We start from the raw sequence: 14841 nt of genomic DNA, 5'->3' as shown, positions 1-14841 counted from the left end.
TGTCGTCACCGGCGCGACGCCGCCCGGCGAGGAGGTGCCATGGCTGCTGTGGGACGCTCCGGGCGGCCGCTGCAGCTGACGCTGGCGCTGCTGAAGCCGGACGCTGTGGCCCACCCACTGGTGCTAGAGGTGAGGGCTAGGCGGCCCGGCCCGGCCTGGCCTGGCCTGGCCTGGTCTGTCGGACCGGCCTGGGGCGTCCTGGCGGTGCGCATCGCCCGCCCAGCCGCTGCGCCTCTGCCCGCAGGCCGTGCACGAAACCATCCTCAGCAACCGGTTCCTCATTGTGCGCGCCAAGAAGCTGCGCTGCGGACGGGAGGAGAGCCGCCGCTTCTACCGGGAGCACGCGGGTAGGCGGGCTGGGGCTCCCGGGCGGGTGAGGCCGCCGCTGCCACCAGGAGCATGCGGGCAGACGAGCTTGGCCGCCGGACAGGGCTGGTGCCGGTAGAGCTGGGCTATGTGACTCGGGCCGTCTTTCTCCTGCAGGGCGGTTCTTCTACCAGCGGCTGGTGGAGTTCATGGCCAGGTACCTGCCGTGCCCGCAGGAGGAAGCTCACTTTGCTTTGCAGGTGGACACTTGTCTTGCCTGAGCAATGCTTCTGCATCTGGAGGGGTCCACTTTGGGATGCAACTTGTCAAGAGCTGGTGCTTGTCATGTACTGAGGGGGAAGGCTCTGGGCTCGGCGGTGGAGAAATGTCAGGAACTAACTCTACTGTGACAACAGTAGTACTTGGTGGGGTGGCATCCCCAAAGGTTGTGGATACCATTACCTAGGAGGAGGTAATTCATGCAAATGCTTTGCTTCTGAGCCATGGTCTCAGTGTCTAGTGTCATGATAGGTCTGTATCCCCTCCCAGAAAGCACTGCATGGCAGTTGCGCTTCTTTGCACTTGTTGTATTTATAACAATGAAGGATCTATGCCCTTTTGTAACCTTATCTACTTCTGCTTTTCCCCTGATCCTTTTCTCAGTGGCCCCATGTGGGCTTATATCTTGGCCCATGAGAATGCTGTCCCCCTCTGGAGATCCCTGATGGGACCCACCAAAGTATTCCGAGCCCGAAACAGCGTCCCGGACTCCATCCGAGGAACTTATGGCCTCACTGACACCAGGAATACCACTCATGGCTCAGGTAGACCTGTCCTTGGCTGAGTGTTGGGCAAAGACTGGAGCTCAGGGAGGTGTGAATGATGGTATTTTGTCTGTCTTTGCTTGCTTTCCGTTCTGGGAGTCAAAGTTAATGATTTGCGTGCTTCTGCAGACTCCACTCACACTTGTCCTGATGCGACCGAGCCTGGCGCTTTTCTTTACGGCTTCTGCCCTTCGCTTCGGAACGTGGCACATATTTGCGGTGCCAGACTGCTATCTCTCATCTTCTTTTCCTCTGTTTTCTAACAGATTCACCAGCATCAGCCAGCAGAGAAATTGCCTTTTTCTTCCCAGAGTTCAATGAGCAGGTCTGGTACCAGCAGGAAGAGCCACGTCTGCGCTGTGGGCAGGTGTATTACAATGCAGAGGAGCGTGTCCACTGTGTGTTCACAGATGAAGAAACAGAGTTGACCTGAGTTACCCGGGGGTATGCTTTGCTGAGCTGGAAGTAGCTGCTAGGCACACTGTTCGGGTCAGCCCCATAACAAGACATAGAGCCATGGCATGTTTTAAGGCGTGTGCGGAAGGGAAAGACCTAATGCACATTATGTTGTGCTACCTGGGATTATGTTATTCATGCAGCATACAGGTGCTGGGGCATTTTAGGAAAAACTTCTCAAGTAGCAGTACTCCAACTTGATACAGAGGTCTAGCCATGCAGTTCACTGGTCCCTCGTGTTTATCTGGATATGAGCAGTACAGGTGAGTTCATCAAAGGGCTAGGTGGAAAGGGGGTTGCTAGTTCCAGTTAGGATATGATTGGTTTTGCTGATAGTAGGCCTCAGATTCTTAATATTTGCTCTGTTTCCACAGTCCCTTAAGGAGAAAAGAGGGGAAAAAGAATATGAAAAAATGCAGTGGTAAGCAGGGCAATATTAATGCTCCTGTCCTTGCTTTCCTGGATCCAAGCTGAGAAACAAGGTTGTGTTCAGTTTCGTATCATGGTTCGTGTCTTAAGCATCTGGTGGAGGGCACAGTTAGAAGCCATTCTCAAGAGGAAAACAGCATATCCTGTTGGTTCAGTTTGGTCTGGGCTGACAAGCCTGCAACAGAAGTTCTAGGGGAAGTTGCAGAAAGGTGTGGAGTTGTCCAGTGCCTGTGAAGGATCTTCTATTTTGTGCTTTTAGATTGCCTGGGGCATGAGATCAGTAGTTCTTATGAAACTTGAGAGTGGCTATTAGAGCTATGGATTTCTTGAATCCATAATAAAAGGCCAGAGAAGTTAATTTGAATGCTGGTACACAGAGGCTGCCAGGAGCTCTTTACATTAAGCCTTGTAACAAAATGCCCAATGGCAACTCAAAGACTTCATTGCCTATAGACTTACTGGGCATTGAAGCACTGAGTTCCATATCCTTTGTAAATTATATGGACAAAGTCATTTAATTATGCAGATAATTGATAAAATTACTATATGGTGCATGAGGACTTGGTTTTGAGGTACAATGCAAGGTTCTGATGTGCTTATTTATGCTTTCCTGTTTGATGCATTTTGAGATCTGTTCCTGTATGAGTTTTTAATCTGTTTAAACTGTCCCCCTAATAGCTTCATACAATGCTGATTTCTTTTAATTAAGGTGCCATGTTGTACTGAGTGAATTTCTTTTGGATAATTTCAAATGCACTGTATTGGTGAAGGTACCTTTGTAATGTACTGGAACAAGAAGTTTGTTAGCTTGACTCCCTTTTCTGAAGTTATGTGTGACTAGCATCAATGATACTAGTCACTAAAGCTGTTGACTGAGCTGTTGATTGGGTCCCAAATTTACTTGTGCATTATTGTGTCACAGGTCAAAGGCAAGTTACTTTTTGACTAGTTTAAGACAACTATGTGAAACGTTGGGCATTTGATTGAAAAATGTTTAGTTGTAGGAAGTGCTGCCATAGAGCTTCCTTGATTAAATATGTCAACATTTTTGTTCCTTCCTTACTATTATATGAGATTAAATGCAGTCGTTGTTTTGTTCCAGGTACAGATCAAAAGGATCTGCGGAATATTTTTGCATTGCTGCTTTTATTTTCACCAGCAGTATCCAATGGTGGATCTGCTCATGATCGAGTATGCTTTTATACAGGTCTGAAATCTTGCTGTCCTTAATGCTACTGTCAACTGATATTTTATTGATTCCCTGAGTTTGTGTGTTTTTCTTGTAACTATTAACCCTTACTATTTTTTTCACCTTTCTTCTTTATATTGTGCTTTCTTTTTTGGATATTAATTTGGGATGTCATTAAATGATAATTCCTAGCTTACAGTTCTTATTTTAAATGTTTGTTTTTTTTTTTTTCTAGTCACTTGCAGTTATTACATTTGGGGAAACTGACCTTTTTAAAATTTCAAGTACAAATAACATTGGCTTAGTGGCATAGTGTTTTCACAGAATAATTACCAGATCACAGTCACCATTACTTAGCTGCCAGTTGTTATGCCCATATTAACATTTCTTTGGTCCACCAAGACTGTACCTGAGTAGGGGTCGTCAAAACTGTGCAGTCCCATTTCCAATGACAGAGTGTTTATTCAATAGACAGAGTGCTTATTTTGCAAATCTAAAGATGTTCTGTGAACTTTATCAGGAGATTGAATATTGAAATATTTGGTGTTAGATGCAGGAGATAGTGGCAAAAATTATTTTTAATATCAAAAGAAGCCTTTGGATTTATGAGTTGACAGCAGGTGTTCCCTATTTTGATGACTCTTATTAAAGTTTTTTTTTTCCTTTTTTCCCCTTTTCCCCCCTCCTTGTAAGTGCTCAGGAAATGTTTTTTTAACTTCTCTAGTGACACTTAGCATCTGTTTTGTATGCCTCCTGGTGCCTCTTGGTCCTGTGGTGAATCACCTTTGATTTTGTAACTTCCAATAGCTTTAATTTAAAACAATTTCTTGTACCCTTTCCTCACTTTTCTCTTCTTGCTGCCCCCTTCCCTGTCCCTAATCTGTCTTTACAGAACAAGTTGAAACCTCTGATTATGCTTTTTTTTTTTTTTTTTTTACACCTGAGTCAAACCATTCTTAAGAAATCTTGGTAATGTCTAGCATATGCTATTTTTTCTCTTTCATAAAGATTTCTGGTTGCTTTATTTGAGCTCCAAACATTATGTTGTAAAATAATAAAGACAAGTTATCTGAATGCTGGTTTAGCTTACATTTGTAATGTCTCATGCACGGTGGACATTTATTTGTATTTTGGTTGTTGTCCTCTTCTTACTAATGCTTAAATGCCTTCTGCCTGTTGTTTATTTGCACAGAAGCATGGTACCTGAATATTAGACTGAAGGATGCTGAACCATACAGTTTCTGCTTTCTAGAGGAAGTGCTCCAGTATTTCACAGAAACACTACAGTCCTGTTAACATAATTTATCCCACCAGTTGCTTAGCTTCCAGACCTCTCTTTGCACTCAGGAGATGGGACAGATTTCTGAAGAATTTCTCCAGAACATCTTTTCTCTGGAAAAGATAAACAATGTCCCATTTTAAATTTAAGTACTCAACTTCAACAACAGCTTGCATAACTGACTACTTTTTTTTTTTCTAGGTGTTGTGTGAAAATATGGAAGCCAGGTTTTGTTTATCTGGGATATTTTGGAAGAAAGGGGAGCAAATAAAGAGGAAATCTGGCTAATAAAAGTACTAGATAGTCAATGGGGAACCTAATGTAAAGATGTTTGAATGCAAGGGCAGTTCATGTCCTGGACATGTTAGTAACTGGGATCAGGATCTGATGAAGAGAGATGGAAACTGTTTCTGCCTGGAATCCACCAGGGCTTTGAACTGTGTATCATGTAGATGTGGTTGTCTTGCTTCTGGACCCAAGCAAGCCCATGTTCAAATGTGGATCATTATGCAGGCATGAGTACAGTCTGTTGTGTGTTTTTTTTCTTGCCTGTACTTCTACCTTGTCGAGCCCAAGATGAAGTTTGGTTAATAAGTCTGAATCTATCCCCTACTTGACTTGTCTTGGCCATAAGGTGGGAGATTGTTAATTTTCTGTGATACAAAGAAAACACTTATGGTCTATTTTTTTTCTGCAGTTTGATGTTCCTCTTACTCTCTGGTCTTCCTGTTCTGTATATACAGAGTTTAGGTTCTTGAGGACTAAAATACTTGGAGCTAATGGAAAGCTTTGGGCTCAGTTCATAATAAGCTGGGGTATTAATGGGCTGTGATGCAAGTACAGACAGTGAAGTGTAGTGGTGTCTCCTGGCATTACATTTTTTTCATTACTGAGAATTGAGCTGCATATGACTTTCAATGGCACATTAGACCTCTTGCGAAAGAGACTTGCTTTAGAGCCAGTCCTGTGACACAGGTAATAAAAATGTCTCAGCAATCATGCGTCTCAGGATTTTGCTGCCAGAAGACCTATACCATCTGGTGGAGGGAGGCATTTACAAAGAGCAGGTGAAGGGCAGGCATGGCAGCTGCAGTTTGCTGCAGTCATCTCAGGTTTCATGTAGCTGTTATGTACTGGAGGTGTCTAAGATGCAACAGCAGATTCTGGAGAATCTTTGCACCAGCAGCTTCTTAGTGGCATATTTATCTCCAGGAGATACACCCATAGTCACTGGTCCAGAGGAGGCCACAAAAATGGTCAGAGCACTGGAACACCTCTGCTATGGAGAGAGACAGAGAGTTGGGGTTGTTCAGCCTGGAGAAGAGAAGGCTGTGGGGAGGCCTTATTGCAGCTTTTGAATATATCATAGAATAGTTTAGGTTGGAAGGGACCTTTAAAGGTCATCTAGTCCAACTCCTCTGTAATGAGCAGGGACATCTTCAACTAGATGAGGTTGCTCAGAGCCCTGTCCAACCTGACCTTGGATGTTTCCAGGGATGAGGCATCTATCATCTCTCTGGGCAACCTGGTCCAGTGTTTCACTGCCCTCATTGTAAAAAAATTTCTTCCTTATATATAGTCTGAATCTACCCTCTTAGTTTAAAACCATTACTCCTTGTCCTATCACAACAGGCCCTACTAAAAAGTCTGTCCCCATCTTTCTTATAAGCCCCCTTTAAGTATTGAAAGGCTGTAATAAGGTTTCCCTGGAGCCTTCTCTTCTCCAGGCTGAACAACCCCAACTCTCTCAGCCTGTCCTCATAGCAGGAGTGTTCTATCCCTCTGATCATTTTTGTAGCCCTCCTCTGGACCCGCTCCAACAGGTCTATGTCTTTCCTGAACTAAGGACCCCAGAGCTGGACACTACTCCAGGTGGGGTCTCACCAGAGCAGAGTATAGAGGGGCAGAATCACCTCACTCGACCTGTTGGCCATGCTTCTTGTTACAAAGCCCAGGATCAATTGGCTTTCTGGGCTGCAAGTACACCTTGCTGGCTCATGTCCAGCTTTTCATCCACCAGTACCCTGAAGTCCTCTGCAGGGCTGCTCTCAATCCCTGCAGCCCCCAGCCTGTATTGATACAGGGGGTTGCCCCAACCCAGGGGCAGGACCCTGCACTTGGTCTTGTTTAACCTCATGAGGTTCACATGGGCCCACTTCTCGAGCTTGTCCTGGTCCCTCTGGATGGCATCCTATCCCTCAGGCGTGTCAACTGCACCACTCAGCTTGGTATTGTCTGCAAACTTGCTGAGGGTGCACCCAATCCCACTGTCTATGTCATTGATGAAGATATTAAACAGTACTGGTCCCAATATGGACCTCTGAGGGACACGACTCATCACTGATCTCCATCCAGACATTGAGCTGTTGACCACTACTCTCTGGATGCAGCCATCCATCCAATTCCTTATCCAGTCAACAGTCCATCCATCAAATCCATATCTCTAATTTAGAGAGAAGGATGTTGGGGGTGACCATGTCAAAGGCCTTACAGAAGTCCAGATAGATGACATCCATAGCTCTTCCCTTGTCCACTGATGTAGTCACTCTATCATAGAAGGCCACTAGATTGGTCAGGCAAGATGTGCCCTTGGTGAAGCCATGCTGGCTGTGTTGAATCACCTCCCTGTCCTCTGTGTGCCTTAGCACAGCTTCTAGGAGGATCTGTTCCATGATTTTCCCAGGAACAGAGGTGAGGCTGACAGGTTGGTAGTTCCTAGGGTCCTCCTTTCTACCCTTTTTAAAAATGGGTGCAATGTTTCCCTTTCTCCAGTCACTGGGGACTTCACCTGGCCGTGACTTCAAATATCATGGAGAGTGGCTTGGCAACTACATCAGCCAGAATATATAAAGGGGGCTTATAAGAAAGATGGAGAAAGACTTTTTACCAGGGCCTATAGTGACAGGACAAGGGGCAACAGTTTTAAACTGAAAGAGGGTAAGTTTAGATTGGACATAAAGAAGAAATGTTTTACCCTGAGGGTGGTGAGACTGCAACAGGTTGCCCAGAGAAGCTGTGGATGCACCATCCCTGGAAGTGTTCAAGGTCAGGTTGGACAGGGCTTTGAGTAACCTGATCTAGTGAAAGATGTCTCTGCGCATGGCAGGGGGGTTGGACTAAATGATCTTTAAAGGTCTCTTCCAACCCAAACCATTCTGTGATTCTATGAAAAATCATTGCAACTCTGACTTTCATCCTGCACTAAGCATGGAGATAGCTGGGCTAGCTCAAAGCCTGGTGTCCCGGTACACTGCAGCAGGCATACTTGCAGGGATTCTCACCTGCCAACACTACCCAGACTCACCACTGACAGAGGAGCACACCAGGACAGAGACTGAAAAAAATGCAGCGAGCACCGAACTGCTTGCAGATCATCCTCACATCTGTTTTTCTCTGCAGAATGTTTTTCAGATCTTCTTGAGCCTGCAGTCACAACTTGTGTTATGTCAGAGTGCCACCCATGTAAATTACAGTGCAGTATCTGTTGCATCTTTAGTGCACCAAGTATCTGTTGTCTCTTTATGTGAAATGTTGCATGTGGGGGCTCAGGTCCAGTGGTGAGTTGCTTTAACAGAGCCTATTAAAAGTGTATAAGAATTTATTTTCCTAGAGGCATGTGCCAGAACACAAATGAAGCATCCAGTGTGGGAAGATACCTAGTAGTTGCTACCTTGCACCATGGTTAGCCTCTATTTCTTACAGGAAGCCTTTTCTTTGAAAAAAAATTCCAAATGTCTTGGGATTTTTATCCTAGCCAAAGGGACCCCTTTTTCTTTTCTGCAGTTAGAAGGGAATGAACCCATTCTGCCACTTCTTTTGTTCAAAATTAATGGAGCTGTTGTATTCCTTTCTCAGCTCTCTGATCAGAGGAATGATGTTTGTAGATCCACATATGAAAGGAGAACGGAATTCTGTCGACTTTATTTCATGTTTATTTGACAGATTTCATATGCCCTTGTGGGGTCCACACTTCTACTATGTGACATGTTTTCAGTAAAACAGTCAGGAGTGGTCAAAAGGCAACTGAACATTAGGAATGATGAAGAAAGGGGCTGAGAACACACTGCAGAGACTTGCACATATCCCAGCACCACTTGACTCGCTCACTGTGACAGCAATTGGACAGCTATTGTTACCCCAGCCTTCTGATACCTGGCATCATCTCACTTCAGCACGTAATAACTGGGTTTCTTAGCTATTTGCTCTGGATTTCATAATTTTTCTGTTCTTTTACTGACAGGTTTGAAGAATGTGTGGACTGATGAGTTGCCTGTTCCTTCACAGAAGACACATGGATATGTCCAATCTGCAACTTGGTGCAATTCTGGCAATTTAGCTGATGGTTGGCACTGTAGAAAGGCTCACTGAGGACATGGTTGTTAGCCTCACAATCTAAGACTGCACTTTGTTAATACTTGGTACTTTCAGTACTGAGGTGGATTGAATCTCTGACACACAGTCTTCCCTGAATAGTATTACTTCTATTTTTGCATGTGATTTTATTCTATGGCTTCTTTCTCAGGCATCTCTCTCTTTACTAGGTCCTTGTCTTTACAATGTGAAAACAATAGGCCTGGTATAAGACCAAAGCCATGAATTCTTTGGCATCTTAGAACTTCCTTCTGTTTAGCACTGTAAAGTAAGATGCATCTTTATAAGACAGACAAGTGGTTCATGCAGTTAGATCTAAAGAGACAAATCTTGTCTTTATTGTAATTGGCATTTTACTTCTCCACAGTCCTGGAAAGAGCTAGACACCAGCTACTGAAAAAAGGATAGATCAAATGCAGAAAGGGAAATACTAAATAGCAATAGAGCCCCTGAGGTGGGTATGGTCTGAATTATGGCCACGCTGGGAGGAAGGAGAGGACTGACCTGCTGCTCATGTACCCACATGCCCGCCCTGTGCTCTACTGCAGCAACACCCTGGAGTCCTCGCCTGTGATATACAGGCTCCACCACATGTGCCACGTGTACCTGAGTCACAGAATCATAGAAAGCTGGAGGTTGGAAAGGACCTCTAGAGATTGTCTAGTCCAAAATCCCCGCCTCAAAGGAGGGTCCCCTAGAGCAGGTTCCTCAGGACCTTGTTTTATCACCCTTACAGTAAAAACAATGTTTTCTTATGTTTAAGTGAAATTTCTGGTATTTCAGTTTGTGCCTATTGCCTCTTGCCTACTCACTGGATACCAATGGTTTTCTTTACTGCCTCTCATCAGGTATTTATACATGTTGATAAACACCTCTGAGCCTCCCCTTCTCAAGGCTAAACAGTCCCAGCTCTCAGCCTCTCCTCACATGTCAAGTGCTTAAATCTCTTAATCATATTCATGCTGGACTCCAGTTTTGCCCAGGTTTTCTTGTACTGGGGAGCTTAGAACTGGTCACAGTACTGTAGATGTGGTCTCACCAGTGCTGAATAGAGGGGAAAAGATCTCCCTCGACCTGCTGGCAATGCTCTTGCTAATGTAGCTGAGGATGCTGTTGGCTGCCTTTGCCACAAAGGTTCATTGCTGGCTCATGGTTAGCTTGTTGCCCATCAGGACACCCAGGTGCTTCTTTGCAAAGTTGCTTTGGCCCCCTAGTTGAGTACTAGCACATGGAATTATTCCTGCCCAGGTGCAGGACTTTGCATTTCCCTGTGCTGAACTTTGTGAAATTCCCATTGGCCCATTTCTCCCTGAAGGGACTGCAACCCAGGGAGGAACTATGCCAGAGCAGGGACACCTCTGAGGAACTGCAGCCTGTGGAGGACTCACACTAGAGCAGGTACTCCCCTGAGAGGACTGCAGCCCATGGGTGTGCCATGACTGAGCAGAGGAAACAAGAAGGAAAGAGCAGTAGAAGAAAAGAGTAAGAAGCAATGAGTGGCAAGAGAAAGCACAACACAATGACCCCAAGCTCCTGTGCTGCCCATCACCTCACCAAAGGGATTGGGAGGAACTGAGTATAACATGCAGGGGCAACAAGGGGAGCTGAGACTAGAAGGGGGAGAAAAGGTGTTGGGCTGAAGCTGAGCCTGAGAAAGGGGAGGAAAGGTGTTTCCATAAGTGTTTCTCTAATTATTTGTAATCTTGTTTTTTCCTCAGTATCTGAATCAGTAATTAAAAGTTTATGTTAATTGGCAATAAACTAAGTGAAATTCCTCAAGCTGAGATTGTTTTGCCCATGATAGCAAGGATTAAGGTCCAGGCCTGAGCTGAAATGGAGCTCTTGGGCCCATGGGCAGAGTGTGGGTGGAGGTCACAGGTGAGACTGGTCAGGGAGCTTAAGGTATATTAGTGCCCTCAGGCCCTCACACTTTTTGCCTTTCTCTCTCCTCTTGGGATTCTGAACTCCTCCATCTTGTGGTCGCTGCATCTAAAGCTATCCTCAGCCTTTACATGCCTGACCAGTTCTTTCTTGTACCATGTCCAGCAGAGTGTCTCCCCATATCCAGAAACCTCTGGGTTGCTTGTGCCCTGCTTGACAATGGAAGTGGTGCACACCTGTAAAATAGCCTTGAAAATGCTGGATGTTGGAAGCAGAGTCCAGGGATGCTCAGATTGTCTCAGGCCTGGCACCAGTCTCCAGAAGGACCGTGAGTCTAAGCTGTCCCAGCCTGACAGTTTGGGCAAATTGCCCCCAAACCACCAGTCACTCTCCATTGATGAAAGAGAATGGAGATAGAATGGAGAATGGAGACACCTGCACAGAATGACTAGTGCAGGTGAGTCTATCATCTTTGTGCTACACTATGTATTACTCTAAACAACTCAAGAAATGAGTGCTGGTGTCTCTGTTGAATTCTGGCTATCTAATCAGCAGCACTGTCTTTCCCTGTAAAACCTTTCTCAAGGGGTCATGCTGCGCTCCCTCTGTTTGCTCAAGGCATGCTATGTCCTGACTTCCAGTGTTGCCACAAACACTGTTGCTAAATTCCTCCAATAGTAAGTCAAGTTCGTATCTAATACTGTAAAACATACATTTCAATGAAAAACTCTAGCCCAGCTTCATATTGTGAGATGTCTCTCCAGGTGCTTAGATCAGACACTGTGGCCCTAGCTGATGTGCTTTTGCTGTGGCACCTGTTGTGATACCCACTCCAGACATGTAGCTGTGATCTGGCTCACATCAGTCATGGAGTGGGTCTTGCACTAAATATGGACCTATATCTCCCTATGCACCCACGCCACAGATAGGTCAGGAATCTGTAGCTCCCAGTAAAAGCCAGGGATATCAAACTGCCCTTCATACCTATAACAATCTGTCATACCTATCTGACATGGCTGTAGTATACATATATGGTGTAGATATACTGCCTTAGAGTAGAGCAGGAGTTTTAATACAATTGGTATTAAAAATGGCCGTGGAACTTCAGCTTTGTATTTCCTGTTACAATAACTTACATTTTCTGTAAAGTTTACTGTCATTCAGGTATTTCATATTGACTGCTAAAGCACTGTTAAATTATTTACCTTTTTCTCCTTTTAATACTTCAACAACTTTGTGTGTATTTTTTTGTCTAGAGTGTGAACATTTCAAAGATGGGAAGTCTGTATAGAACAAAGACATACTTTCTCCATGTCTCATTCTGCTTCTTCTACATTATGATGCAGTTGATTACAGCAGATGTAAACAGATTCAAAGTTATTGCATGAGTGACTGCCTTGAACTTTTAATAGCCCACTTTGTGCCTTGTTTACAAGTCTCACAAAAACATGCTAGGTGAGGAAGTGAGGTGCTCTAAGCTTTTAGTAATTGGTATTGAAACCCAAGTGGCATTTTCTCTGTGGAGAGAAGCCTGTGGGGAATGGGTACCAAGCAGACAAACTGGAAACAAGAAAACTTCTCTCTCAAACTTCAGCCTTCTATTTAAAGCATCTTGTTTAAAGTGCACTAATTGGTCCCTGGGGCAGACTTGATGCCCAAGCCTCGGGCAAAGCCTGGGTGAGAAGCCTTGGAGGGCTGGCTCCGTGCAGCAGGAGGATGGAGCTGGCCATAGGAAGAGGGAGGAATGGAGATGGGGCAGCAGGTGTCATAGCTGTCCAGGACGTACCACGTAGCAATCATTAGGCAAAAGTGCTGCTCAGTGGTGACAGGAAAGACTTTCCTTGTCACTTCCTGAGTACAAGTTGACCAGGAAGAAACAGTGACGCTGGGGCAGGTGCCAGGAACCCACTTTCCATTTTCCAGGACTCTGTGTAGGTGTTAGACCTGCCCCAAAACCCTGCAATGCAGGGATGATACCGCAGGGTAACAAGTCACTTTACGTTGCATGATCATGGTGTTTGAGTTTGTGCGTGCTCTTAGCCCGTGACAAACACAAGTAAATCAGGTCAGGTTTGGCCAGTTTTATAGCTGGATCATACAAGTGCAACTGTCATTGCTTTTTTTTCTAAAATATGAACACAAGTGGTCAATTAAACTGAATAAAAGCTTGAGACAATGCAATTTTCTTCAGCCAAAAAAATCTCCTTGTCAAGTGTTAGGAAAAAAAAAAAGTCAGACAGTAATCCATTACCACTCTCACAAGATGCAGTGTGAGGCTTTTATCCTATCTTGGGTAGGCCAAACTGGAAATGCCAAATTTTGCTTATTCTTTTTTCTTGCCTGGTCCAGATAACAGGCAACTCCAGCAACTTACCTGCAAAAAAAAAAAATTTCCCAAAGGAAACTCTTTCCCTGAGGAAATCAATGGGAAAAAAACTGAAATATTGTTCTTACAAAACCTGAAGAATTTAATTCCAGAAATCAGACTTGTGCTCGTGGAAAGGAGCCCCTGGTCCAAGCCCTGCTCAGGGAAGGACCCATTAGCACAGGTTGCTCAGGGCTGTGGCCAGGTGAGTGCTGAGTATCTCCAAGGACAGAGAGTCCATGGCCTCTCAGGACTTTGACCCAGTGCCTGAAGGATTTTTCCCTGATGTCCAATGAGGATGTCTCCTGTTACAGCTTGTGCCTGTTGCCTCGTCTTGTCACCATGCAACTGTGAGAAGACTCTGTATCCATCATCTCTCACCACTCCCATTAGGCAGCTGCAGGCCACAGTAAGGTCTCCCTTTTGCCTTCTCCTTTCCAGGCTGAACAAAGCAGTCTCAGCCTCTCCTTGTATGTCCTGTGCTCCAACCCCAACCAACTCTATGATCTCCGCAGGACCTACTCCCAGTATGGCAACATCTGGCTGGTACAAAGGACTTGGAAGCTCAGGACACTTGACCGTATTGATGTCATAGTAAAACAGGGTGTTTTACTATAATCTCTGTTAAATAAAGCTGAGCTTTACAACTGTGGTATTTATCAGAAAATCATACAGAACGTTGCCCATGGAGATTTTTAAAAAGGGATGTTCAGAGGAAAAAGAGAACACACAAGCCTGAGCTACAGTTTGTACTAAATCTGTTTGAACTACTGTTTGGATGACATCTGCAGTGGACGGTACAGTTTTAGTACCATCGAAACTGCATCAGTGACAGTCAAAATCACTGAGGGGAAAAAAAAGAGCACAAGCCCATTGCAGCCAGCAGGGAGAAACATTGCCATTAACAAACCACTAAGCTCCTGAGCCAGAACGGCCACAGAAAGCCAGGGCAAATGAGGTTGCCCAGCCAGTAGAAGCATTTGCAGAAAATGCAGGATGAAAAGTGCGTTCAGCTTGCATATGTCAAAGCAACAGCAACATCAGTGAAAGCGGTGGTGTAAAACTGTCTGGATCATCGGGTTTAGAGAGTGGTGGTTAACAGGTCATGCTCTACCTGGAGGCCAGTGACATCACAAGGAGGCCAAGTAGAACATCACAGGTATCTGTCCTGGGACCTGTCCTGTTTGACATCTTCATTAGTGATATGAAAGAAATGACAGAGTGCACTCTTGTCAAATTTGCGGGTGACACCAAATTGAGGGGACCAGTCAATATGCTCAAGGACAAGGCTGCCATCCAGAGGGAGCTGGACAGACTGGAAGAATGAGCCAGAAGGAACCCCATGAAATTCAACAAGGACAAATACCAAGTCCTGCACCTGGAAAGGAAGAGCCCCTGGCAACAAGACAGTCTGGGGATGCCTGGCTGGGCAGCAGCTCTGTGGAAAAGGCCCTAGGGGCCCTTGGTGGGCAGCAAGCTGGACATGAGTGAGCTGTGTGCCCTGGCAGCAAAGGTGGCCAACAGCATCCTGGGCTGTGTGAACAGAACTGAAGAGAGTAGAATGAGGGAAGCGGTTATGGCCCTCTACTCAGTACTTCTGAGATCATATCCAGGTACTGCATCTAGTGCTGGGTTCCCTGAAACAAGAAACACACCAACAAACTTGGAAGAGTTCAGTGGAGAGCCACCAAGATGGTCAGGGCTGGAGCACTTGCACTGTGAGCAGAGGCTGAGGGAGCTG

The 14841-nt window shown here is 45.2% G+C and overlaps 1 protein-coding gene across 5 annotated transcripts; it reads left to right on the top strand.

Annotated features, from left to right (window-relative positions):
- The first annotated feature begins 9 nt into the window (after positions 1–9).
- On the top strand, positions 10–13656 carry NME6 (NME/NM23 nucleoside diphosphate kinase 6). Of its 5 annotated transcripts, none has more exons than XR_012776192.1 (7): positions 10–129; positions 245–347; positions 484–523; positions 970–1130; positions 1397–1574; positions 3118–3222; positions 8724–13655. XR_012776192.1 is itself a non-coding variant. In XM_075505440.1 (6 exons), exons 1-5 carry the CDS (start codon positions 40–42, stop codon positions 1561–1563), a joined length of 561 nt encoding a protein of 186 aa, XP_075361555.1. In that variant the 5' UTR covers positions 10–39; the 3' UTR covers positions 1564–1574; positions 8724–13656. The 5 variants fall into 5 exon arrangements, 2 of the variants coding, with proteins under 2 accessions (XP_075361555.1, XP_075361339.1); XR_012776195.1 differs by lacking the exon at positions 8724–13655 and adding an exon at positions 4685–5619; XR_012776182.1 differs by lacking the exon at positions 8724–13655 and having other exon boundaries at positions 1397–2068; positions 3118–4278.
- Positions 13657–14841: the final 1185 nt, after the last annotated feature.

This window comes from Mycteria americana, chromosome 1, assembly GCF_035582795.1.
Source record: "Mycteria americana isolate JAX WOST 10 ecotype Jacksonville Zoo and Gardens chromosome 1, USCA_MyAme_1.0, whole genome shotgun sequence".
NCBI lineage: Eukaryota > Metazoa > Chordata > Aves > Ciconiiformes > Ciconiidae > Mycteria > Mycteria americana.
The sequence above is the reverse complement of the archived record's forward strand: the minus strand, read 5'-3'. Positions and strand labels throughout refer to the sequence as shown.